Source organism: Sturnira hondurensis, unplaced genomic scaffold (assembly GCF_014824575.4).
Source record: "Sturnira hondurensis isolate 20B ecotype Veracruz unplaced genomic scaffold, ASM1482457v3 Scaffold0021765, whole genome shotgun sequence".
Taxonomy (NCBI): Eukaryota; Metazoa; Chordata; class Mammalia; order Chiroptera; family Phyllostomidae; genus Sturnira; species Sturnira hondurensis.
Window position 1 is genome coordinate 1584377 of NW_028094396.1, and position 27664 is coordinate 1612040.

A 27664-nucleotide genomic window follows, 5' to 3' on the forward strand; every position below is an offset into this window, starting at 1 on the left:
TTTGAAACTGCTTTCATCCCGAGGCCTGGAAGGCAAGACATCTTGCGGGCATCTTCCACAGTGCCAAAAGGAAGAAGCCCATGAAACAACTTTGGTTAATTGCCTACCTCTGGTCACTATTTATTTCATGAGGGAGTCTCTGATGCTTATAGAAAGAGCTCATAAATAACTCTTGGTAACTGCCCCAACTTTAATTAACTGCCCCGTGTCATGTATCTGTTTTACAAGAAGATGAACAAACATGGTCTGAAGCAAGCTAAGGATTCAGGCTAATAGACCCACACATATCTAAATTCAGGTAGTCACATCTCCCCTCCCCTAATCCCAGGAAAACTGGCACCACCTTTACCCATCAATCAATATGTAACATTTTTACCCCCATCCTACCAACTATATAAGCCCTCAGAACAAAGGACCCTTTTTCTCTTGGCTCTCCGGCCACCCAGCCTCTGGCCACACGGGGCTGCGCTTGCCACCCTGGCCTTCAGCCGGCCTTACTTTTGCTCCCCTGCTTTGCCCTGAGCCTACGCCTTTCACCCCCACCTTAGCTAGGCCTGTTCTCTTCCACGGGAACAGATCACTAATAAACCCCGATTGCACACTAATAGATTTGTTGATCTGTAATTCTTTACATGCGTCAGCAAGAGGAACCAGGCTTCTCCCATTGGCATTACTGATGAAGAATTAGTGGGATTTTTCAGATTGTATATAAGAAATAAGGTTGAAATCTTAAAAAAGAAATAAGGGAGGAGTTTAGAACATCCCCAAGCCTTGGCTTGAAGAAAAGTTCTTTCTGTTCTCTGATGGTTTCTTTCCCACAGCGTCTGTTCTTGCTTTAGTTATGCAATGTCCTTTCAAATCTCTGGAACTACTCCTCAGGGTTTTTAAATTGTGTTTTTCCTCCTTTCTTATTGTTTCAGTTTCCTCCTGGGTCATTTTTTAAAAATCAGTTACTTGCTCTCATTTTGTAGTTTTCTGAAGATGTCTGATGATTCAGCGATATTTCAAAATTTCAAATTTAGAATTTTTTAAAAACTCCAGCAACTGGCCCACTTTGCTCCGGGTGAGTTCGTGGCAGTCAGGTATTGATGCTGGAGGGGCCCTTAGGGCCAATCCAGTGCCACTTGCTGGGATTCCCAGCTCCCATACCCACTTTCTGCTTCTCTCTTTACAGAATCCTGACTTTGCTCCTTGTTATTGTATAAACTTCTTCTTGGCAGCCCATGTGCTTCAGGAAAAACTCAGTCCACCCTCAGGTTCAGTGTGGACCTATAGACCCTTCCATGAACACAAACGTGACACCCCCCCCCCCACCAGCCTTAAAAGCTAATGATGATCTTTACCGAATGTCTCTTGAGGTAATAAATGAAGAATTACATTAAATACCATACTTTTCATATCTCTATCTCTCCCAAAGTTCTACTCCTCAAAGAAACTGCTCCTCTTTCCCCCTCTTCCCTCAATATTTTCTGCTCGCTGAGGCTCACCTTTTTCCTGTCACCTCCAGATCTTTCCATTCCATCTCAAAGTTGCTCCTAGATCTCTCTTATGTAGGAAAATCGACTGCTTCTCTCCTCGTCTTCAGTTTTCCACCCCCGCCCCAGGTTATGACCTTGCTCTGAAAATGAAGAATGCCCTGGTAAACAGAGGACAAAGGGAAACTCTGATAATGACAGTAGTTTGATTTTTGTTTTGTTTTTTGTTTTTGTATCTGCCACAACATAAAGGCATGTGCATATGTAAGAAATGGATAGAAAAAGTGGGGTGGACAGGCACAACCGCACCGTTAATGGTTTGGGGGAGAAAACAAAGGGTAAAATTAAAGAGAAGCTTTAATTTGTTACTTTATAAACTTCTGTGGTTTGAATCTTTACAAAAGGAAATGAATTCAAATACTGCTTAAAAATTTTTTTTTCTAAAGTATGGAAAGTCACCCATTGGTATCCTTTGAAGTAGGAATGAAAGTTGGAAGGAAAAAAGTTCTTTTTCCTGTGCACATACACATCTCTACCACTTAAAAAAAGCATCAGTTACTTTTGCAATTAAAAAATACTTTCGAGCCCTGGCTGGTGTAGCTCAGTGGATTGAGTGCGGGCCTGCGAACCAGACGATCGCGGTTCAATTCCCAGTCAGGGCACATGCCTGGGTTGCAGGCCAGCTCCTGGCAGGGGCCAGTTCCCAGCAGGGGATGCACGAGAAGCAACCATACATTGATGTTTCTCTTCCTCTCTCCTTCCCTTCCCCTCTAGATAAATAAATAAATATTTTTTAAAAATACTTTAGAAAAAAACAGTTACAAAATTATATGATAAGTACAGAAACACAGAGAAGGAGCATTCATCCCAAAATGGAAGGAGATGGTAGTGAGAGAAAGAAGAGGTGAGAATTACTCAGGTCAAGAGGTGGAGTGGGCTACGAGTAAGGAGGTTAAAGGACATGCAAGCACCATAAGGAGAGACACTGAGGCATGAAACAGGTACATTTTGGAAAAACTGGTATTATCATGCCCTGGAATGCAAGAGTGAGGAATGCTGGGAAATGATGAAGAAGTGAATGGGGGAGCAAAAGGGGTGACAGGAAATTATCTATTTAAGCTTAGCCACAGGTATGGTCAGAAGTTTCATAAATAATATTAACTGACTTAAGCATGACAAGAAAAGCTCTCTTGTTCGGGCCTCAAAACTTATATTCAACTGTACAATTTCAATTCACTTCTACTTAATATTTTATTTAAAATTTTTGAAAAATAAATACATACTGTTGAATTCTATTCTAAGACTTCTGACCAAGATGGAGGCATAGGTAGATACTCTTTCCCTCCTCACACAACCAAAAGAAGGACAACAAACTAAAAAAAAAAAAACAGAACTGCAGAAAAATCAAACTGTATGGAAGTCCGACAACCAAGGAGTTAGAGAAGAAACATTCATCCAGATGGGTAGGAGGGGCAGAGATGGTCAGCCAGGGCAGAGCAGATGCAGGGCTAGGCAGGAGCTGGAGGACCGGGTGGTCCCACATTTGCATGCAGATAAACCAGAAGAACTGGGAGTGAGACAGAACACACCACCCAAGGTTCCAACATGTGAAATAAAGCCTCAAAACCTCTGGCTATAAAAATCCATGGGTGTTGCAGAGGCAAGGGAAACTACCAGACTCACAGGAGAGTTCACTGGAGAGACCCACAGGATCCAAGAATGTACACAAACCTATCCACCTGGGAATCAGCACCAGAAGGACCCATTTGCTTGTGGGTGACAGAAAGCTGGCCAAGAGCCAAGCAAGTGTCATTGTTCCCTCTCTGTCCCCTCCCCCCCACACAGCACCAAAACACAGTGGCCTGGGTTGCCCTACCCTGGTGAATACCTAAGGCTCCGCCCCTTACTGCATAATAGTCACACTGAGACCAAAGAAAAAGTATGGCCCAAATGAAATTACAAATCAAATCTTCAAAAAAAGAACTAAGCAATGAAGATATGGCCAACCTATCAGATGCAGAGTTCAAAACACCACTAATCAGGATGCTCACGAAAAAGGTTGAGTATGGTCACAAAATAGAGGAAAACATGAAGGCTATAAAAGTAAAATAAAGGAAAATATACAGGGAACCAACAGTGAACGGAAGGAAACCAGGACTCAAATCAATGATTTGGAGTAGAAGGAAAAAATAAACATTCACCTGAAACAGAAGAAAAAATAAGAATTCCAAAAAATGAGAGGCTTTAGGAACCTCCAGGACAACTTTAAATGTTCCAACATTCAAATCATAGGAGTGTCAGAAGGAGAAGAAGGGCAAGAAATTGAAAACTTACTTGAAAATATAATGAAGGAAAACTTCCCCAATCTGGCAAAGGAAATAGACTTCCAGGAAGTTCAGGAAACTCAGAGAGTCCCAAAGAAGTTGGAACCAAGGAGGAACACACCAAGACACATTATAATTAAATTACCCAAGATTAAAGATAAAGAGAAAATCTTAAAAGCAGCAAGAGTAAAGGAGAGAGTTACCCATAAAGGAGTTCCCATAAGACTATCAGCTGATTTCTCAAAAGAAACCTTGAAGGCAAGAAGGGGCTAGAAAGAAGTATTCAAAGTCATGAAAGGCAAAGACCTACACATCTAAGATTCCTCTATCCAGCAGAGCTGTCATTTAGAATGGAAGGGTAGATGAGGTGCTTCCCAGATAAGATCAAGTTAAAGGAGTTCATCATCACCAAGCCCTTATTATATGAAATGTTAAAGGACTTATCTAAGAAAATGATTATCAAAATTACTAACAGTAAAATGACAACAAACTCACAACTATTAACAAGTGAACCTAAAACAAAAACAAAAGCAAACAAGTAAACAACTAAACAAAAACAAACTAAGAAACTGAATCACAGAAATGGAGATCACATGGAGAGTTATCAATGAGGAGGGGGAGGGAGAATGGGGGAAAAAGTATAGGAAATAAGAAGCATAAATGGGACTTCTGGCCAAGATGGAGGTGTAGGTAGACAAACTTTGGCTCCTCACACAACCAAAATACGAAAAACGAAAATTTAGAAACAAAAACACAACCAGTATTAAATAAAACTGAATTCTGTGAAAATTTGACAACCAAGAAGTTAAAGTAGACACATTCATCCAGACTGGTAGGAGGGGTGGAATCCAGTGGCTGGGTGGAGAGGGGATGCAGCAAAAAAAAACAGTGGCTGGCGGACCCCGGGTGCAAGGCTGCAGCTGGCGGACCCAGTGAGGTGACAGACTGTGGAGGGGCACTAGCTTATAAGGTGGCTGGTGGACTGGGCGGTCCCACATTTGTGAGCAGATAAACAAGGCGAAACTGGGGAGCGAGACAGACGGAGCAACCCAGGGTCCCAGCACGGGGAAATAAAACCTCAAAACACCAATTGAAAAACCTGCAGGGTTTCAGGTGCTGGGAGAGACTCCCGGCCTCACAGGAAAGTTCGTTAGAGAGACCCACAGGGTCCCAGAATGACCCTGTGGGTCTCTCAGGAACCAGCACCAGAAGGGCCCAGTTTTCTTGGGGAAAGTGGCAGAAGTGACTGAAATCCGGCAGAGAGTGGAGCAAGCGCCATTCTTACCTCTCAGACCCCTCCCCCACATACAATCACAACACAGCAACTGGGTTGCCCCGCCCTGGTGAACTCCTAAGGCTCCGCCCCATATAAGTAACAGGTGTGTCGAAACAAAACAAAACAAAACAAAAGGCCCAAACAAAAGGACAGATCAAAGCTCCAGAAAAAATACAACTAAGTGAAAAAGAGATAGCCAACCTATCAGTTGCACAGTTTAAAACACTGGTGATCAGGATGCTCACAGAATTGTTTGATTTTGGTTGCAAATTAGATAAACAAATGAAGGCTATGCTAAGTGAAATTTTAAAAATGTACAGGGAACCAATAGTGTTGGGAAGGAAACTGGGACTCAAATCAACAGTGCAGACCAGAAGGGAGACAGAAACATCCAATCAGAAAAGAATGAAGAAACAAGAATTCAAATAAATGAGGAGAAGCTTAGGAACCTTCAGGACAACCTTACACTTTCCAACATCCGAAACATAGGGATACCAGAAGAAGAAGAGGAAAATCAAGAAAGTGAAAACTTTCTTAAAAAAATAATAAAGAAAAACTTCCCCAATCTAGCAAAGGAAATAGACTTCCAGGAAATCCAGGAAGCTCAGAGAGTCCCAAAGAAGGTGGACCCAAGGAGGAACACACCAAGGCACATCATAATTACATTAGCCAAGATGAAAATGAAGGAGAGAATCCTAGAAGCAGCAAGAGATAAGGGGACAGTCACCTGCAAAGGAGCTCCCATCAGACTGTCAGCTGATTTCTCAAAAGAGACTTTACAGGCAAGAAGGGGCTGGAAAGAAGTATTCCAAGTCATGAAATCCAAAGACCTACATCCAAGATGGCTCTATCCAGCAATGCTTTCATTTAGAATGGAAGGGCAGATAAAGTGCTTCTCAGATAAGGTCAAATTCAAGGAGTTCATCATCACCAAGCCCTTATTATATAAAATGTTAAAGGGACCTATCTAAGAAAAAGAAGATAAAAAAGATGAACAGTGAAAGGACAGCAAACTCATAGTTATTAGCAACCACACCTAAAACAAAAGTAAACCAAGAGGACAGCTAGATCAGGAGTGGAACCATAGAAATGGAGATCACATGGAGGGTTAGCAACAGGGGAGTGGGAGGAGGAGGAGAAGGGGGGAGAAGGTGCAGAGAATAAGTAGCATAGACAGTAGGTAGAAAATAGATGGGGGGAGGGCAAGATTAGTATGGGAAATATAGTATCTAAAGAACTTGAGACACATGGACATAAAATAAAGCGGGGGGAATGGTGGGGGAGGGGTGTGCAGGGTGGAGGGGAATGAAGGGGGAAACAGGATAACTGTAAGGGCATAATCAATAAAACATATTAAACAAAAACAGTTGGTCACCTAGCGCTTTGAGCCCCCGTCACAGTCCTAAACGTTTGGGGAGGACCCAAAACCCATAGCCAAGGTACTCAGAAAGTCTGCTACCCTTCACCCCGATGGTACTGGACTTTCACCAACAGCACATTGAGACCCACCACACTATATCCCTCAATAGCTAACTAGTTAGGGTTCACCACAGGTGGTGGAAATCTGAAAAGACAACAATAGAAAGTAAAAAGGAGCCTTTTAATAGCAAGAATGGGCTCTGGTTCATCTAAAGAGCAGGAAGTTTAACTGTGGGTGTTACAGGTAAACTCTCCTCCGGGGAGCGGGTTGTCAGGTGGAGGAACAGCACCTCATCCAGTTTTTATGGACAATAAAGGAGTACTACCTTGCTCTTCCTGACACGGGAACCTTAGATATTGAGGTTTGGGAAAAGGCAGGAGGTTAAGTTAAAATCTTTACAGGATTGTACTGACTTGGGCGCTAGTTGGGACTGCTCTCATGCCCATATGGGCTAAGAGATGGGAAGTAGTCACAGAGAAGGATGAGGAGTCTAGTTCAGATGATCTTGATATGATCTTGTGGAAGAACCAGCTATGAAAGTTCTGCCCACAGCCCCACCAGAGGACCAGCATGGTAGCCATCACTCCTTACTTCAACTCTGGGAGCGCCCCTCACAGGATGACTCACCACCTAGTCAGCCAGAAAATGTAGACAGATATCCTGTTAGTACCATGCAACGGTGCCTTCAGCAGGCAGCAGAGGCTAGGGATTTAGAGGCCCTTTCGCCTTCCCCATTATAGTCAAGGGTCAAAGAAATGCCCACAAGCCCCTTCCTTTCTCCCTTTACAAGGATCTAAAAAGGAGCATTAGAAAAAATGGGCTTCAGTCTCCTTATACTAACAGGCTATTTCAAGCCACCACTGACAGCTATAGAATCACCCCTTGTGACTGGATTGCTCTGCTCAGGACAGTCTTAAGCCCTGGCATTTGGAGTACTCTCAGTGAGCTGGCGACCAAGTGGCCGAGAATGCACAAAGGAATAGTCACTCTCCTATGCTGCTTGGGTCTGGTGATTTTGCTAGCACTGTGGATCAAGCCAGGCTTGATCCCCATGCTTAGTCAAAAGTGCTCAAATTGCTCTCAGAGCCATGAAGGCTGTGCCTGATTCTCAGGCCAGGGAAACGTCTTCCTCTACCAGTATCTGTCAGGGTGCTGTGGAGACATATATTGACTTTATTGATCACCTCCAAGAAGCTATTGAAAGGCAAATAGATAATGACAAAGCAGCCAAAGCTCTCTGGTGGCAGCTAGCTTATGAAAATGCTAACAAAGACAGCAGGGCCATGTTAGGACCCTGGGAACTACCACCAAAGACATCAGTGAGTTTATCAAGGCTTGCCAAGATGTCGGCACAGAGCACCATAAGGTTTCTCTCTTAGCTGATGCAATTAAGAGAGATGATCCCAGATGGTATCGTGGAAAGCTGGATCACCTGTGCAAGAACTGTTCATCACATTGAAAAGGAGAAAAAGTAATGACAAGCTTCCTCCCAAGGACTGACTGTCCACGCTGTGGCAAGGGTAGACATTGGGCAGAGAAATGTTGCTCTAAATTTGACAAAAACAGACAACCCATTCAGAGAACTTCCGAGGGGGCGCCTGCTCCAGCACCCCCAACCCCAATAGGAACTTTCAGAAAAGCAAGCAGTATCAGGAAATTCAAGGAAATGCAGTTTCCAACCTTTGTGCAGCCACCCACGGAAGCGCAGGGTTGGACTTGGTCACCACCAACGAGCTCATCTTAAAGGAACAGGATCAAGTAATTATAGCTCCCACTGGTGTCTGGGGACCTTTACCCCCAGGAACGGTAGGTTTAATCTTAGGGAGATCCAGTATTACTACCAAAAGCATTTTTGTTCAGCCATGAGTCATTGACTCAGATTACTAAAGGGAACAGTGGTTGAACCGGTAACACTCCATACTTGGGAGGTTTAGCTCAGATTTTAGGAAGTTACTTTAAAGATATGCAGCAAGCACTCGTGCCTCAATTCAGTGAGGGAGTTTTAGAAAAAGCAAGTCTCAAAGCAGCCTGGGTACAAGGCAGGCCTGATTCCCCACAGGAGAACCTACCTGTGGGGGTGGGTCCTGTGTGCTGGACTTTGCTCCCCACTGGCCTTTCCAAGTGGGGGCTGGGCTACATTTCCCACTGCCTTGCAGAACAGTCCCTTAAAATTTCCCTTGTGCAGGGTATTCATGGTCTTTTCAATTGGATTCACATCACTCAGTTCTGGGAAATTTTCTTCCCAGAAAATTGTATATATATTCATATTTCTAAGTTACATTTTCCCTTCTACTGGTTTTCTCTTCTTGGAACCCCCACTAGTTGTGTATTGGACATCCTAGATTGCTTTTGTAATTCTCGTATTTCTCTCCAATTGTCCATTTTTTGTCCTTTTGGTCTATTTGCTGAGAGCTCTTTAGTTTTAATTTTTTAAGCTTTATTGATATAATTGTGGATATTTTTAGATGTGAGAGCTCTTTACTTACCTTTTAGAATTTCTATTGAGTTTTAATTCGAACTATATCTTTAATTTCCAAGACCTGTTCTTGTTCTCTAAAGCAGTCCATTATTAAAATAGCATTTTGTTCATGTTTCATAAAAGCAAGACCATATCATTTTTTAAAAAGATTTTATTTATTTATCTTTAGAGGGGAAGGAGAGAGGGAGAGAAACATCAATGTATGGTTGCATTTCGTGGGTCCCCTGCTGGGAGTTGGCCTGCAGGAAACCGGCCTGCAACCCAGGCATGTGCCCTGACTGGGAATCAAACTGCGATCCTCTGGTTCGCAGGCCTTTGCTCAATCCACTGAGCTACACCAGCCAGGGCCAAGACCATATCATTTGGAGATTTTTTCTGGCTATTTCCCCCATTTCCCAAATTATCTGCATTCTCAAATTTCCATTTTTTAATTGTTTGATCATTTTATTCATGTTGGAGACTTCCCTCACATGTCTGCTGATCCTTGGCTACTACAGTGAGTTGTCTAGTAGAGAGTGTTGGTGGGAGGAGGGATGCATGGAGTTCGCTGGTGGGAGGGTGAAGGGTTGGTTATGTTGGAGGGAGTTTTGCCTTTGCTTTATGTAATTAACAGGGTTGTCAGCTAAGATTTTTTTTTGTTGCTGGACCCTCCAAATACATCTGTGGCAATTTTTTCTCGAGTTGTTCTCCCAAAAAGGATCTTTAATTGCTTTCCTGAGGGTATAAACCTAACTGCCAATATTCTGGGAATGGGATAAGGGAAGGGGCTGAAAGCTCTTACCTTAAGTTTTTATCAATTTATTTGTGTTCCTAATTTGGGAGCCTCTCTGGTTTGATCTCCCCAAAGCTGGAGAGATCAAACCAAAAGTCTTTTGTAGGGTTAGTCACCTGGCTGCATTATTCACGGCTTCCTATGCAGACTTTGAATCAATCCCCTTGTTTTCAACTCATATCTCCATTCTCCCTCCTATGATGTGTTTCTGAGGTTTGAAAAGACCAACAGCCTTGCACTCATTAACATCCATTTCCAAGAATTTAGCTTTCATCTAAGCCTGTAAGGATAGGGATAATATTTGCCACATCAGAGTCTAATGCACCATTCAGCCTCAAAGGAATATTCAACAGATGTTTACTGAATGCAGGTCTAGCTAAGAGGCTTCACGTGGGCATTAAACCTTCTGAACAATAATTTCTTCAAAGCCCAAATACAGTGTCAGAACATTTTCATTTGGTCACTTCAAATCTTGAAATTCTTGGCATACAATTCCTAGTAGCAGAAGGAGTGTACATTTAAAACTTTATTCCCCCCCCTCCAAAAGAGATACAGATATGTAGCAATTGCTACTACGACTCATTTCCCTGGCCAAATATTAATAAGGTGTAGCTAAAACAAGACAAAAATAAAAAACAAAAAAAGCCTCTAGCTCTTGTCAGGTGGATACGGTGCAGCTTCTGGAAGTAGATACTCTCCTTCCTCACGCTCCGGGTCCTGCTTCTCGGGGGGAAGTGAGATGCCAAGAAGAGGACAAGGGAGAACAATGACGCTAACGTAGCAGTACTTCACTTCTGTCTAAAGAGTTCAGTCTAACGATATGGGGAGATATCATACTAGTAAATGTACTGTTTTTCATAAGAATTTAAAAACTCATTAAATTTATTTCTCTAAGATTTCTGAAGATAAGAATTTAAAGAAAAAATCAATGTCTCTCAAAAAAGAGGGCAATAACTCCACTAAAATATGAATTTCCGATTTCTCTCCATTCATAAAACAGACAAAGGCATCACTGTTCTCTAATTTTATTAATTTTTAATCTTCTCAAAACATGAACTGTAACTCACTTTGAGATTTTTTTCAGTGCATTTCACAGCAAAAATGAACAAGGGAATCATTAAAATGGTTGTACATAAACCAATTATTTTCTTGTAATTTACAATTTGTTCAAAAATTGTTTTGTTGTTTTCATCCTATTAACCCCTTCAATAAAACATAATTTATTCAGAGCACAAAGCTTAAATTTCTAATGATGATGTAACAGACATAGCCACCTACAATGGCTGATGAAAACAGGGATGTACTACACACACTGATTGGAAGACCACATCAGAAGAAACAGAATAAGGCACCACTCTTGGAAAATTAAGGTAGCTTTCAGTAACAAGTATTGAGCACCATAAGTAGGTGCTCAATAAATACTTGAATGAATGATGATAGCCATAATTAGCACTATTCTTTTCGTTTACAGAAATTCTTTAACCTCAATAAAATATGAAAAAAAGATTTGTACCTGAATACAATTTCCTGATATCTTTTGATTTCATACTCTCTTCAGCATTTGAGTTTCCTTGAAAAGAAAATATAGTAAAACCATACTGTACATGTTCTCAGTACTGTACATAACTTCTGAATTACTGACAAATATGAAGAGTTGTTTTGAATTTTGAATGAACACAGGTAAGACAAAACATACTTATCCAGAGGGATAAAACATAATACTGGATATTAACCTACAAGTGGAAAAAAAGTATGAAAAAAGTAAGTTTTATTTTTTTAATATTTGCTATGTTCTTTAATGCCTCAGTTCTTGAGAAAGGCCAAAATCTCATATTGACATGAACATATTTAAAAAACTGTCTCTCAAGTGTAATATTTAATAAAACTAGGTATTGAAAAATGCTCTGAAATTTTTCAAGTCAATGTTGTTTTCAAGTATATTAAAATGCTCAGAAGAAAAAGTTCTCCATGGTTATAATTTGAATCAATTTATAAATATACTTTTTAAAAGAGAGTTCCAACGGAGGCGGGTGATGGGTAAGACCCTCAGACACAGGCACAGTCTCTTTGAAGGAACAGAATGCCTTGTTACTATAACTTGGTTGATTTTTTTTAACACTGATTTCAGGCACAATGGCTGAGTCCACTTCTGGGTTGTCTTTCTCTTCCTCTTGGTTTTTTATGAGCAATGATGACTTAAAGTTACTGACAGAAAGCAAAGCACAGACTGTGAAAGAGACTTCACTTTTCACTATAAAGAAATGAAAGTCATTAAGTTCTTCACTGTTGTGTTAATCTGTTGACCCCATGCAAAAATAGGGGATTCAAATTTAGCTTAGGAGCAGGAACTGGATAAAAGATTAATCATCTAACGAGTCAGATGAGAGGGTTTCAGATGATATTGCTCACATCATGAGGACAGGTAGGTGGTGAGAGGTCCATAGTGCTTCTTCAACACTTTGGTCTCGCTGCAGTTCTACGGTGCCCTAACAGGTACGTTCACGTTTAGCTAGTTTCAGTCTGCAATCAGGAAGCAGGTCACTCAGTGCAATGACTCCATTCTGGGAGGACTTAGGGTAAACAGAGAATTTCATTTGGTCGAGTCTTAGATGGTGTGTGTCACTCTGCTGGTTGTGTTTCTGGAATTATTTTCCAAAGGGGTTTGTGATAAACCCAGCCATCTCCCTGAAACAAGCAGAAGAATAAATTAAAGAACCATCCCTCTAATATTTTCAGAATCAATAACCAAAACTAAAAGCAACACCCTTGTTGAAATGAAATGGAATTCTATTCTCACATTTAAAAACAAAGACGTTCTGTAAAGGGAAAAATCTCTGTGCTTAACTAGGACATGAAACAATGCCTGTGGTTTGGCTAAGCTTAGGTGAGAAGTTCTGGTCCAAGATGACCTAGTCTGTGCCCCACAAACACTTTATTTTGCAGAAGTCAGTTGCAGCAATCCTGCCAATTTTACTGAGATGCTGCACGTTGAGGCAGCTGGTAGAGCACAAATAAATGGCCATGAAGGCCCTGCCTGTTCTCTCCATCTCACTGGCATCTCTGTACCCAAGTGTTGTTTTCTAGTTTTTTCCTGAATCTACCCCTTTAGTTTTTCTCTTGTTCCTGTGAACAGAGGATACCACAAGGAGATACAGGTAGAGTGAGAGACTAAACTAAAGACAGGAGAGGGCCGAGTGAGGGAAAAAGCAGCAGCAGCAAATGCACAATTCTGGGGTGGGGGTTTGGCAGAGCTGAGGCCACCATAGCCATGATTAAAGTTCAGTGTTTATTGTTTACAGCACTAGAAGTCAGTAGGCTTTGAACCTCATCCTTAATTCCAACATCTCCTTCAACTTATTTATATTTAAAAAATATTTTTATGTATTTATCCTCCTTGTTCCAAAACTGATTTAAGGCCACAGATTATTTGGCTCGTAGTGACATGGACTCTCTCCCTGATCCAGGTGTAGTCAGACCCTTTGAGACTCTCCCCTTGAGTCGGCCTCATCTTGACCTGCGGAGCCCAGTTTTAGCAAAAAAAAAAAATCCTGATAAACCAGTTTATCAAGAATCACTTCATTCTTAATAGCCATTCAAATTCCTCTTCTCCCATCCTTAATTATCCAAACAAGTGGCTCTCCTCCTCACCCCCTAATCTCTGATACCTAACCAAGTTATTCTTAGTAATTTTCCACCCCCCATCCTCACCATGCCCACTGGTGATAAATTCCCACTATGTAAAAATCACATTCAAATTACTTTTTCAAGATACCATCCTGGTGGACCAATAATAAAATTTAGTGGGTATCCTTAGACTTGGCTATAGACAAGAAAACTTTTCTTGATATCAGATCTGGTCCATTATTCACCTATCTGAGGTTACCAGAAAGTAATAAATAAAACAAAATCTTTAAATGTATAAAAGACTTCAGAAATCATTTAGTCCAACCACAAAAACAGCGCATTAAACTTCTACATAGATCATTATGTTAAACTCAAAATGTGCCTCCTTGTAGTTTGGGCTTAGCTCAAGTCTGCTATTAGAACTGATTTTAAAAAGTACTATGTAATATGCCTACATATATTAGAAGGTTGTAACAAATGGCTCCTATTTTCTGTTTTTTTTTGGGGGGGGCCAAATAGCCCCACTTTGTTATTTTTTTCCTTAAATGCTGCAAAGATTGTAGTCACTTCCTTTGTGTAGCCAATGAAGTTTCCCATGTCTCCCTTAAAATGTGGTCTCTGGCCCGTCTGACTAGCTAGCTTGTTTGGCTGGAGTGTCGTCCCAATACACCAAGCTTGCAGGTTCAATTCCTAGTAAGGGCACATATAAGAAACAGCCAATGAATGCATGAATGAGCAGAACAACAACAAAAACAACAAAGTGGTCTCTGAAAGCAAACACAGAATTTCAGTGTGGTACAAAGGCAATAAAATTATAAACTGCATACTTTATTATTATAATTAAAGATTTTGTTAGCATTTTCACTGTGGCCAATTAAGTCCGGAAATCTATTTCAATTGAACTGTTGGTGAACTATTTTGTTTCATTTATTCATTTTTTAATCTTCACCCGAGGAAATATCTATTATTTTAGAGAGAGGAAAGGGCAGGGGGTGGAGGGAGAAAAAGAGAATGAGAGTGAGAGAGAGAGAGAGAGAAATTGAGGTGAGAGAAACATTGATCAGTTGCTTCTCACAGACACCCCAGTTGAATATGCAACCTAGGTATGTTCCCTGACCAGGGATTGAACCTGCAGACTTTTGGTGTATGGGAAAATGCTCCAACCAATTGAGTCACCTGACTAGAGTTGAACTATTTTGTTTTGAAAAATTGTGAAAAGTTCATAAAACTGCTCATGGTTAAGCTGGACTATTTTTAGAAATGGAGATGTGTGAGTGATAATAATTCAAGAAAGCCTACTAAGCTAAAGCTCTCACTAAGCAGGCAATGAATTTTGGTCTGAAGACAGGTAGAACATACCTCTTTAATAAAATATTTGGTTTTCCAGGGTGTGCCTGTTTCAATACGATGCCTCTCTTCAGTCCTCTGGCGTTCTTCCAGGGTACGTTTATGCTCTGTGGCCTTATCAATTTCAGATTCTCTCAGAGAGTCTGTGACATTTTTCCACAATCGCCTGAAATCAGAAAGTCACACATTTTACAAACATTCTTCAAGATGATATAAAATAGAACTGATATCCTCAATGAACAGTAAATTTTAAAAATTACGTGTCCTAAATCAGGTCTATAATTTCATGCCTATGAGTTACAAAGACATTGATATGTTGCTGATATTAATGTCAAAATGCTGATGAATCTGCTTCTTTTTTAATTAAAATCATTTATATTTTAAGTTATAAAACCAAGATATTTATTTTTAAGAAACTTATGAAATGCTAAACAGAAAGAGAAAAAAATTTAAGCTGAAATATAAGAGAGATCACTTCTGCTTTTGGACATGATGATGTAATGGGCACCACACTTTCCCTCCTACCTTTAATTAACTAGGAAAACAGACAAAATAGAATGAAACGACCAATATTGCTCAGATATTGAGCAAATGGCAGCCCAGGACAGTAATCCGAACAGAAGGGAAATAACTCCAGCTCACTGGCTGGAGAGTCTACTGGCATAGCAGGAAGGGGGAAGCTAAACAAACTCCACGCAAAGGAAAAATGCCAGGACAATTCTCTGGGGAAAGTAGGGATATAGTCTATTCAACGAGTGGTACTGAGATAACTGGATATCCACATGCAAAAAGATGAACTTAGACCTTAACCTCACAATACAACTTTTGGAAGAAGAAAGAGAGTATCTCTAATACTCTGGGCTACACAAAGGTTTCTTAGATGCAACACCCTAAATCGTATCAATAAAAGAAAACATTTATAATTTCACCTCATCAAAATAAAAACATTTTTACTGAAAAGAGGACACCGTTGACAATGCAAAGATGAGCAACAAATTCAAATATTTTCATCTCATCAAAATAAAAAAAAGCCCTGGCTGGTGTGGCTAGTGGATTGAGAGTGGGCCTGCGATCCAAACAACCATGGTTAGATTTCCGGTCAGGGCACAGGGCTGGGTTGCAGGCCAGTTTCCAGCAGGGGACGCACGAGAGGCAACCATACATTGATATCTCTCCCCCTCTCTCCTTCCCTTCCTCCTCTAAAGATAAATAAATAAAATCTTTAAAAATGTTTTACTGGAAAAAGAACACCATTAACAATGCAAAGATGAGCAACAAAGTAAAATATTTGCAAAATACATACTCTGCAAAGGATTTTATCCAGAATTTACAAAGAACTGCTGTAATACAATAAAAGAACAAACAATTCAATTTCTGAAAATGGGTAGAAAAAGATAAGCAGACACTTCACCAGAGAAAGAATACAAATGGCTAATCAGCACACAAAAACATGCTCAATATCATCAGTCATCACAATGAGATACCATCTCATACCAACTAGAACGGGTACATTAATTAAGACAGTAACAAATGTTGATGAGAATGTGGAGAATTGGAATCTTCATACATTGCTATCAGGAAATGTAAAATGGTACAGTCATTTTGGAAAATAGTTTGGCAGTTTCTCAAAAAGTTAGACATACAACCACCAACAAAACCCAGCAATTCTATTCCCAGTATTTACCCAAAAGAAATGAAAACATGTCCACAGAAAAATTTGTATGAGAATGTTTATAGCAGTATTAATCAACATAGTTCAAAATTGGAAATGTCCATCAATGGGGAATGGATAGACAAAATGTGGTATTTCACTGAGCCTTTTAAAAATTTTTATTTGTTTTCAGAGAGAGGGGACGAGAGGAAGAAAAACACTGATGTGCAAGAGATATATTGATTGGTTGCCTCTCGCATACCCCCACCACAACTGGGGGCCTGGCCTGCAATCGGGAATTGAACCAGTGCCTTTCATTTCTCAGGCTGGCACTCAATCCACTGAGCCACACCAGCCACGTCAAAATGTGATCGTATACAATGGAATTATATGGGACTTAGAGCAACTGCTCAGTAATAAAAAAAAAATGAACTACTGATACATTCTACATTATGGATGAACCTCAACAACATGTTAAGTGAAAAAAAGTAGGCACAAGAAACCACATTTTGTATGATTGCACTTATCTGAAATTTACAGAGACAGAAAGTAGGTTCCCTGGGACTAGGGGTAAAGTGAGGATTAACTGTAAATGCGTATGAGGGACCGATTTTATGGGAGGATGAAGATTCTAAAACTGACTATGGTGATCAGACTGCACCACTCAGGACACAGGTAATTTTATGATGTGTAAACTGTATCTCAACAAAGTTATATTTTTAAAATAACAACTTGATATTAAAGTAGAATTCAAAACAAGAACTATGACCAGGGATAAAGGATTATTTCATAATCATCCAGGGTCAATGGATGGATTTGTAATATCCTAAATGTATACGACCTTTATAACAGAACTTCAAATAATATGAAATCTTACAGCACTACACAATGTCCAATTATAATTGGTAATTTCAGTAACTGATTTCAATAACCAATCTCTACTGAGAGAATGAGTGAATGAGGACACAGAAAATTGGTAAAGATACAGAGGATTAGAAAAATACTATCAACCCACTTGACCTGACTGTTGTTTGCTGAACACTGGACCCAACCTCAGCGGAACACACACTCCTGTCAAGTGCACGTGAAGCTCTCACTGAGCTGTAACCTAGTGAGCGCCGCAGAACAAATCTCAGTAAGTTTAAAGGACTGAAGCCAACCCCAGTGCATTCCCTGATCGAAGGAAATTACACTAGAAATTAATAATGGTAAGATATCCGGAAAACCTCCAAATATTTGGAAGTTAAACACAATACTTAATGACTTCATGAGTCAAATAAAATCATAGGGGATTTTTATCAAAAGTTTGAAAGTAGCAGGGTATAGACAAAGTAGACTTAGAGGAAATATACAGTTATTTCCCTCTAAGTTTATATTAGGAGAGAAGAAAAATCAGTGACCTAACCCAGGGGACAAACTATGGTCCACTGCCCATTTTTGTAGAAAAAATTTATCCCTATTTTTGTTCTAAAAGGGCAGAGTTGAGTAACTGTGGTAGAGACTATCTGGCCCGTTAAGCCTAAAATATTTACTTCCTGGCCTTTTACAAAATAATTCTGCTGACCCCTGACCTAAACTTCTATTTTAAGAAAGAAGAAAAAGGAATAGATACAATGCACAAAATAAGCAGAACAAAGGAAATAAAAGAAAAGGAGCAGAAATCAATCAAAAGGAAAAGAAAGATAAAAAGCAATGAAACTAAAAACTAGTTCTTTGAGTAAAACAAACCTTTAATCATACTGATCAGGAAAAGAAGATACTACCAATAAAGAATGAGTGTGGCAACATCACTACAGATCCTAAACACGCTCTTAAAAAAATGGGAATATTATGAACTATATGTCAATAAATTTCATGAATTCCATGAAATTAATTATGTCAATAAATTTGACAAATTCCTTGAAAGATACAAACTATCAAAGCTTACTCAAGAAGAAACAGATAATCTCAACAGCCCTAGATACTAAAAATATTGAATTTGTACTTAAAAACTTTCTTCCAAAGAAAACAATAGACAGATATCCCCCCAGCCCCATGAGTATAGACATAAAAAATCCTTAATAAAATTTTAGCAAAGAGAATAATCAGGAATATCTCTTAAATATCTTGTTTAATAATATCCAGGTTCTTACATCTGCTTCTACATTTAATTTGCTGTAATATATTGTTTTAAAGAATATAAAGTATGGTCTCAGGGATACACCGCTGGAAAAGGAAAGACTATTATAATAGATGTTTTTCAAATAATTCAATTCTTTGATATTATATCAAAACTCCACAAGTGTTAGTTTTTTTAAATTTAACTGCAATGTAGAAACTGAAAAATGTTAATGAATTTTTCATACTCTACTACATGGAAATCTACTGGTATAATTTGTGTCTTAAGTGGAATTTTTACTCATGCATAATTTTGTGGTATCATGCATGAATCATTTAAAACAGGATCTTCCAGATGTTGACATTTTCTTATGTAATATTTAAAGAGTACATTCATTAGTACCACTGCCAATTTCATCAGAAAACTTTTTACTTGCAAAGCTTTTAAGGTCATGGCAGGTGCAAGTTTTCAAAATTCTGATTTTTCCTTGAAGCTTAATTTTTTTCTAGTTTTATTGAGATATAACCAACATACAGGATATGGTAAGTTTAAAGTGTTCAGCATAATATACTGAAGTAATTACCATAATAAATTTAGTTAACCCCCATCATCTCATATAGATACAATAAATAAAGTCTTTTCCCTTGTTACTAGAACTCTTATAACCTACTCTTCTAACAACCTTCAAAATATACCATACAGCAGTGTTAACTATTCTCATGATGTACTACATTACATACTCAGCACTTATTTTATAACTGGAACTTTGTAAATTTTGACCACCACCGTTTAATTCCTTTACTTCCTACCTCTGCCTCTTTTTCTAAGTTTTATTTTTATTGTATTTTTTCTCATTACCATTTATCCCCCTGATACCATCTTCCACCTCCACCCACCCCCCTGTAATCACCATACTGTTGTCCTTTTTCCTCAATCCCCCCAACCCCTGCCCAGCCCTGGAGCAGTCAGTCAGCCTGGACTCTGTCTACCAGTCTGTCTCTATTTTGCTTCTTACTGTGGTTTGTTCATTATATTCCAGATGCGTGAAACCTCATAAGTGAGATTATACAGTACTTGTCTTTCTGTGTCTGAGTTATTTTATATGCATAATGCCCTCAAGGTCCATCCATATTATTACAAATGGCAGAATTTCCTTCATTTTCTTTGGATAATATCCCCATACATATGTGTGCATGCGCACACACACACACACACACACACACACACGCCACAAGTTCTTCTTGATCTATCCATTAATGAACACTTAGGTTGTTCCCATTTAGATTTTACGATTTATAACAAACACTCACAAATTGTTTTCTTTGACGTATCATGTTCACATTACTCATTCACAAGAAAAATCTAATACTGAAATTAGAACAGCTATAGTTTGTAAATCATTCTTTCAAGCAAAAATGATGTTTCATGAAGAGGAATTTGCTTGTAACTCAACTGCCCAAGAGCTTTTCTTCCATGTAACCACTGTACTTCAGTACTGAGCACAAGTTTTATGGCTACTCCCAATTTGTCATGTAGAATTATTAAGAGGAATTCTTCTTCAAAAAACTGGCATTTAAAAATATAAATAAATAAAAATAAAAATATAAAAGTGGCACGTTCACGGCAGCGAGGAACACAGTGACCTCCAGTACCATGTGCTGCCCTGGTTAGTGCTAAGGCTCAGCAGTGCTGCCCCCCCACCCCACTGCTTCTGTGCCACCAAGGCAAGTGCCAACAGGGTGAAAAAGGCAAACAACATGTTAACATTATTATGAAAAACATTTTGTTAAATTGGAAACACCCTGAAAAGATCTCAAGGATCCCAGGAGTCTGTAGACCAAACTTTGAAAATCTCTTCTTTAGGATAACTCCCGAGAAAAGTATTTTATTTCAATCACTACTGTTTTATTTTTTGACCCAGCCTGAGTCATTGCTTAATGGGTATTTAATCCCTTTACTTGTCTAAATGACTTGGTTCCATTTATATGACCTTAATTTAAGATATTTAATGTTTCCTTGTTTTTCTTTATTATTTTAAAAAAGATTTTATTTATTATTGTTTTTTAGAGAGAGGGAAAGGGAAGGAGGAGGAGAGGGAGAGAAACATCAATGTGTGGTTGCCCCTCACGGACACCCCACTGGAGGCCTGGTCCACACCCCAGGCATGTGCCCTGACTGGGAATCGAACTGGCGACCCTTTGGTTCCCAGCCCACACTCAATCCACTGAGCTACACCAGCCAGGGCTTTCTTTACTCTTTTTAAAATTGATACAGTAATACTTCCACATGATATAATATTTAAGCAGTACAAAAGGGCAATATGTGAAAAGGAAGTCTCCTTCCTGTCCCAGACCCCTGTACTCCTTCCCAGAAGTAAACACTATGAACACATTTTGGAAACTGCACCTTAGTAACATACAGATCCACTTCACTTACTTGTAAAGCCTATGATATATATTGCCAAAACACTCTCTAGGTTGTCCCAGTTTACCTTCTAACCTGAAGTATAAAAATATCTATTTGCTCATACTTTTCCCCCAAAGAGGTATTATTTTAAAAATGAATTGTCTTATTGTTTAATTTGCATTTCTTTGAATTCTAATTACACTGAACATTCTTTCATTTTCTTAATGGGGTTTTCTTCCCCCCTATTTTTGTGAGCTACCTCTTTATAGCCTTTGCTCATTTCTCTGCTGGGGGTGGTGGCATCTGTCTTTTTGTTAATAATGTGTAAGCGTTTCTATGATGAGGATAATAGTAATCCTTTGTGTTAAATGTTAGTATTTTGTCCAGTTTACCAATGTTTAGTTTTTACTAAAAACGTGACCATGCATCATACAATGCCATAGATGGAAAGGGGTATAAGAGCATTGACCAACCAAACCCTTTCAATTCACAGATGAGTACACTTTTCAATACACAGATGTGTACTCATTCACAGATAAGTACACAGATGACCTGCCCGAGATATGAAGTTACTAAAAAGGCTTAGATGAAGATTGGAGCTTATGACTCTTTCCTGGGTGGATGCACAGATGACACACCTGGATTCGAATGGGTCCTGCTTCTCCAGAGGCCTCACCCTTTTCTTTGTCACCGCCAGTTTAGTCAAGTCCACATTCTTCGTCTCTCCATTGCTGTAAGTGAACTCGAGAACACTGTTCCACTCGCCCTGCACTCTGCACACCACGGTGTTGGTAGTGTTGTGCTTTACTTCGCCCGTAACCCTAGAAGCACACAGAGAAAAAAACACGCTGTTATAAATTAATATTGTTTTTTCCTTCAGATTCTGAAGCCCAAGAACGTACTTTGTGAATTCTTTAAATTAGCTCACTTCGATCTGTCAGTGCCAAAGTCAAACTGTAAATTCATGTTGACTTCCTAGTAATTTTTTCAAATAACATCAACTTTAGTCTTTAGGAGGAACACTGGGAATCAAGGTGGAGACTTAATTATCATAAATGATTACAAACTGTGATCTTTAAAATGCTTGCTACAAAACCATTAAAATATCACAACTAAATAGGAAAACAAAAAATGTTAACATTTATTTTTATCATGCAAAATGTTAACAATATCTAAGTTTTGAAAACTAGACCTATTTATTGAGAGGTTTGGAGTCCCTATTTTGAAGTTCTGGCTATATCAATTTTGCATAAAATTACATAAGCCTAATTTTAAATTAATATAGAAAACAGACAAATCAATAAACAGTAAAAGAAGGGAAAAATTCTCTTGACAAACAGAAAAATTTAAAGAACACTGGTATACGCAAATCATTATTAACACAGAACTGGAACACTGCTGTTGTTGCAAGTTTAACAAAGAGTTAATTATCTGGCTGGTTTATTAACTGATAGGATGCAGTTCAAATGAAGGCAGGAATACGAACAGGTCTAATTATTTCTAATGAAGTATTTTATGTTCACTGAAGGACACAAATAACAACAGGATCAGATTAAACAGACATTCAGGACTCAGAGAACAGGGGGTAGTTTAGGGTCTCATCAGCGTGCCGAGATCATGGTTTATCTGGAGTCACAAGGGAATGCAGAAAGACGAAACCCGAAGGTAACAACAGCTCAAGAACACTAAGTCGCATTTTTCAGGTATAAGCCAAAGGCCTGGCATAGGTGAGTTTAGGAAGTGCACAGTTTTTAGTCAGGGGAAGTCAGTGGTCCACAAACTCAGAGCTGGAGATAAGAGAGGTGTAGGCGCCAATAAGCAAATGATCAATGAACCAGATCTTAAAGACCAACAGCAAACCAAATATCCGAGATCAAACGCTGGACGTAACTGTAGCTCAGTGGACACAAAGAGAACTTTGACTACAAGTCAGCTTGACTACAGCAGCAGCAGGACCTCTGAATTACACTTCAAAGCACCTGAACATAAGTAATTACACTGCTAAGGGGTTTTGCCAGACTGAATGTTTCTTGTGATATCCATGTTTCTTCTCTGATCCCACTTATCAACATTGTTCCCTTCCCTGAAAACTCATCTCCAACCAATCAGGATTATGAGGCGATGGCACTGAACACATCTCTTTCCTTCTCTATTCACACACACTGGGAACTCTATTCAGAGAACTGAGGAACAACAGTTCATTCCTCACTTGATCTCTCTTTTACTGACAGAGCACCACCTCTCAAGGTATTATTATATCCTTCACAAGCCTCTCCACTTAACAAATAGCAAGCCCTGCTCCCCGTTCTTGTTGGGTTATGGGGTCCTTGCTGCTCAGTGCAGTAACACAGCAAGAGCAGCACGAAGACAGCTGGGGGAGGGAACAAGAATCACACATACTGGACGCAGGCCATAAGGAACTTGCAAAAGGAGCTCAAGGAGAAAGAAGGGCCTCACCTCACCTCACCTATAACAATTCTTTGTAATAGTCTAGTAGAGGGTTGGCAAAATTCTTTTATAAAGGACCAGATAATAAGTACTTTAGAATTTGTGGGCCAGACTGTCTCTGTCACAACTACTCCTGTCACTGTAGCATGAAAGCAATAATAAATAACAAGTAAATGAATATCTAAATATCTAACCCATTTAGATCCCAACCTGGTAGCAATCAGACATAGAATACATTGTTCTTAAGGCACTTACCAAAAAGCTAAATCTTAAGCTGTCATCCTACTCATCTCTAAAGTGAGAATAATTATTAATCGATGAAGGCATTTGCTCTCTCACTTTCTAAAACCTGACATTAGGTTGGCTTTTTACATTGTGCAGACTTTGTCTCTATAGCTAGTATTTGTGATTTTGGTATTTTTGGAATACCAAAATCACTTGACTATATCAATGTGGCTTCATTATAGAAAGCTTCTAATAAATGAAAGTTAAGATGTTTTAAAAGAGATTTTATTTATTTATTTTTAGACAGAGGGGAGAGGAAGGAGAAAGAGAGGGAAACATCAATGTGTAGTTGCCTCTCGCATGACCCCACTGGGGACCTGGCCTGCCACCCAGGCATGTGCCCTGACTGGGAATCGAACAGGTGACCCTTTTGTTCACAGGCTGGTGCTCAATCCACTGAACCATAAGCCAGGACTGAAAGTTAAGAATTTAGCTTTGGGTTTTATTGATGTATATATAAGAAACATTCACATGAAGGCTAGTTACATTTTACGCAGAACTACTAAAGAAGAGACTGTTATGTTACTCAACACCTCTATATAAGGATACCTGCAACAAATCCCTTTAGAATTTAACAGCAGGGAAATAGTTTACCTCTCTTGAAAAAGTGATAGGCTTCCTTTATCAGACAATGAGAAATCTGTTGAGCATTGTGTTTCTTTCTTTTTTTTTTAATACAACAGTCAGAATTAAATTTTATTTTTAGGGATAATAATTCCTAATCCCAGCTTCACCATATTGTCCTTTTCCATTATTATGGTTATTATGAGACTTTATTTTCAACTCTCTATATGAGTTACTCCTACAAGTTTTACACATGTTTTCCAAAGATACGGTCCTGGATTCCGGTATTAGACTAAAAGTTTCTCAAAGGCAGAGATGGTCTTTTTCCTTCTGTGTATCTCCAGTATGCAGAAAAGTGGGTCACTTAGCAGACGGTTAACATAATCTTAATGACATTATACCACTCTGCATATAAGATGATCATCCCAAAGTGAGTGTGGAAAATGGGACCATGAGATCTACAAGAGCAGGAGGATTAGCTAAGTAGATTTGCTTGGCTGCATCAGAGATAGTTGTGGAAAATGAGGGCGTAAGGGAAGACAAGTGGAAGATAATATATTTCTACCCAATGCAGACAGTAGATAATGTGTCTGTTTTGATTGCAGATAGCAGGTTAAATAAAACACTAGGCTATGTCTAAGGAGGAAGGCATGGCCATTAATAAAGGAAGGAAAAGTTTTAGTTATAATATTCTGTAAAATCAAGGAAGAAAAGATGCAAAATAGGGAAATCTGTTTCTACTATGAATCTTTTAAATGAGAAATTAGGTGAAAGCACTTGTCTTAAGGGAGATTAGAATGAAATAAAGGAGTTAGCCAAAAGTAATCTTTAAACCTGCAATCTTTAACCTGCAATCTTTAAAAATGTCGATGTCATCAGTGGCAAAAAAAGGCTGAGGGAATGTTGCAGGTTAAAGGAGACTAAAGGGGCAGAACAGTAAAACGTGATGCATGATCTTGGGTCAGGAGGAAAAAGCACTGCGAGTACTGGGTACAACTGACAAGAATTTACTATGAATTAAATGTTAGATAATAATATTGCATCAGTGTTAGGTTTCCTGAATTTGACAACTGTTCTGTGATTGTATGACAGTATTTCCTTATTCTTACAAAATTCAGGCTAAAATATTTGGGGACAAAGTGTCATGACGTCTTTAATTAACTCTCAAATGGTTCAGGACCAATAATCACAACAACAGCAGCGATAAAGCGTGTGATCTAGGTAAATGGTACATGATAGTTTTTACAACTCTTCTGTGCTTGAATTATTGTAAAAGATAAAAGTAAGTAAAATAAATAAAATGTATCACTTCCATGCTTGAAAGCTTAATTGGCTTGCTTCAGAATATAGATCAAATTTGTAAAGAAAAAAAATTATTGAAGACAGTATGATAAGAATGTTAAGTCAATTATAAAAGGCAGCCTGAACTTACCCTATCCTTTCGAAGCCCCTAAAACTCTTAAAATAGATTCTGTCTCAAGAAAACTGTGGATAGGAAGTGGTTAAATAAAGGAAATCATTCGTTTTTGAATAAAAGGTCTGTGTAAACTATGTCGGGAGAGAAAAGGCACCATAGAATTAGCCACCTTCTCTCCCGCCGGGCTACCTCATCCCGCTCCCTCGGCCTTGCACATGCTCTCCAAATCTTTGGAGATCCAGCAATGGACAGGTCTCAGGCTCCTCACCACATTTCCACTTTGCTTGCCCCAGCAGGGATTACAGAGTGAGCCAGAGGTCAGCGGAGTTCCCAGCAATGCTGACAGAGGACGCCCATGGACGTGGTTATGCACCACATTGGGAAGACTGAGCATCACAGAGACTTAAACAAAGTGGTGACACTGGAGAAGGTCAGTAACCTAGTCTCAATGAGGCATCAACTCTGAAGAACAAATATAATTTCCCTGTTTGGAGCAAAAAGAAGACCAATGAAGGGAAGAATGAGGATATCCCAAAGGCACAAGTCTATGTACTGAAGAGAAACTTAAAAACTAGGAGGAATTTTCTATGCAGAATATTTGCAGCCAGCAACTATCTAAATATCATAGCAATGGTGAGATTTGGGAGATGAATTCTGATTCTCCATATTAAGGTAGTCTTTGCAATGTAATAAATTATAGTTTGTATTTATTATTATAATTCAAGGCACTAGTTCAGGAAAAAGGGTTGCATATTTTGCATTTGAGGATAAAATTAACCTGTGCTCAAAACTATACTCTGAGTTGTTATAAAGAGACACTTGCATAAATGTAATTCATATATCAGTATTTGAAACACAGTTAAGACAGAATTTAATCAGAATAACTCTATAGTTAGTTTAGCTGTTACAAAAGAAGAAAATTCTGACCATACAAGAGAGGTAACACTAAATCTGGAATAAAGTTTTAACTGAAGAGTATCAGAGAATTCATACGTACAAAGAGAAGCTCCATATTCCTTCTCAGTAGCAAAGATTTAATACTGGAAATGAACACTCTGAATTGCAATGAATATGGGAAAGCTTCCACTCGTGGCTCAACATTAGCTCAACATGTGGGTGGAATATGAGATATCCTTAAAAATAATTTTATCTCTTAACCAACCCAAGGAAGTTCACAGAAGAGAAAAACCTTATGATAAATAATAAATTCAAAAAATTCTACAGTCATTAGTCACTCACACGTGGGAGAACTTACACTGGAGAAAAACATTATTAATTTCATACCGTAAATGGCATAAGAGAAAACATACTGAAGAAAAATCATATGAAACCCTGACTGGTGTGGCTTAGTTAGTTGTGCATTGTTCTATAAAGCAAAAAGTCAGCAGTTTGATTCCCAGTCAGGGCACATGCCTAGGTAGTGGGTTTGGTCCCTGGTCAGGCACATGGGAGAGGCAACTGATTGATGTTTCTCTCCCTCTCTTTTTCCCTCTCTTCCCCCCTCTCTAAAAATAAATAAATAAAATCTTTTAAAAAAATCATATGAAGGCCAATATTATGAGGCAGCTCTCCATGATCATTTTCTCCTTAATGATGAAAGAATCCATACTAAAAAAACTGTGTGCATGTGGTCTATGTGGGAAGGCCTTTAGTCAACACTCACCTCGGGCAACACAAGATGATTCGCACCGGAGAGAACCCCTCTAAGTACACAATAATAACTGGGGACGAGACTTCAGCCAGAGCTCTTCCTTTTGCAACAGCAGATAATTCATACTGATTCAACAGATGTCCAATCAGTGTGGGAGAGTATTTGACCAAAGTTTTAGCCTTGAGGCTAAAACAGGAAAATTTATATACTAGAGGAACCCTAAAACTGTAATAAATATAGTCAAGGGCTCAGCCAGGGTTCTACTTTAATTGGCATCAGAAAACTCCTAGAGGAAAATACCATTTCTGTAATCAAACGGAAGGGCCTTTAGCTGGAGCTGTGGCCTTACCATACACACACTATTCATATTACAGAGAAATACTATACATGTAACAAATGTGAAGAAGTCTAACAGGAAAAAGTCTCT

General features: G+C 39.0%; 1 protein-coding gene across 1 annotated transcript in view; it reads right to left on the reverse strand.

Moving 5' to 3' along the window:
* Positions 1-10086: 10086 nt before the first annotated feature.
* Positions 10087-27664, reverse strand: part of OSBPL11 (oxysterol binding protein like 11) — a 93802-nt gene continuing 76224 nt past the window's right edge. The window contains exons 11-13 of the mRNA XM_037033670.1: positions 21511-21693; positions 14730-14883; positions 10087-12431 (exon numbers count right to left, since the gene is read on the reverse strand). Coding sequence (XP_036889565.1) covers positions 12366-12431; positions 14730-14883; positions 21511-21693 — 403 coding nt within the window. The 3' untranslated portion in view covers positions 10087-12365. The remainder of the gene's footprint in view (positions 12432-14729; positions 14884-21510; positions 21694-27664) is intronic.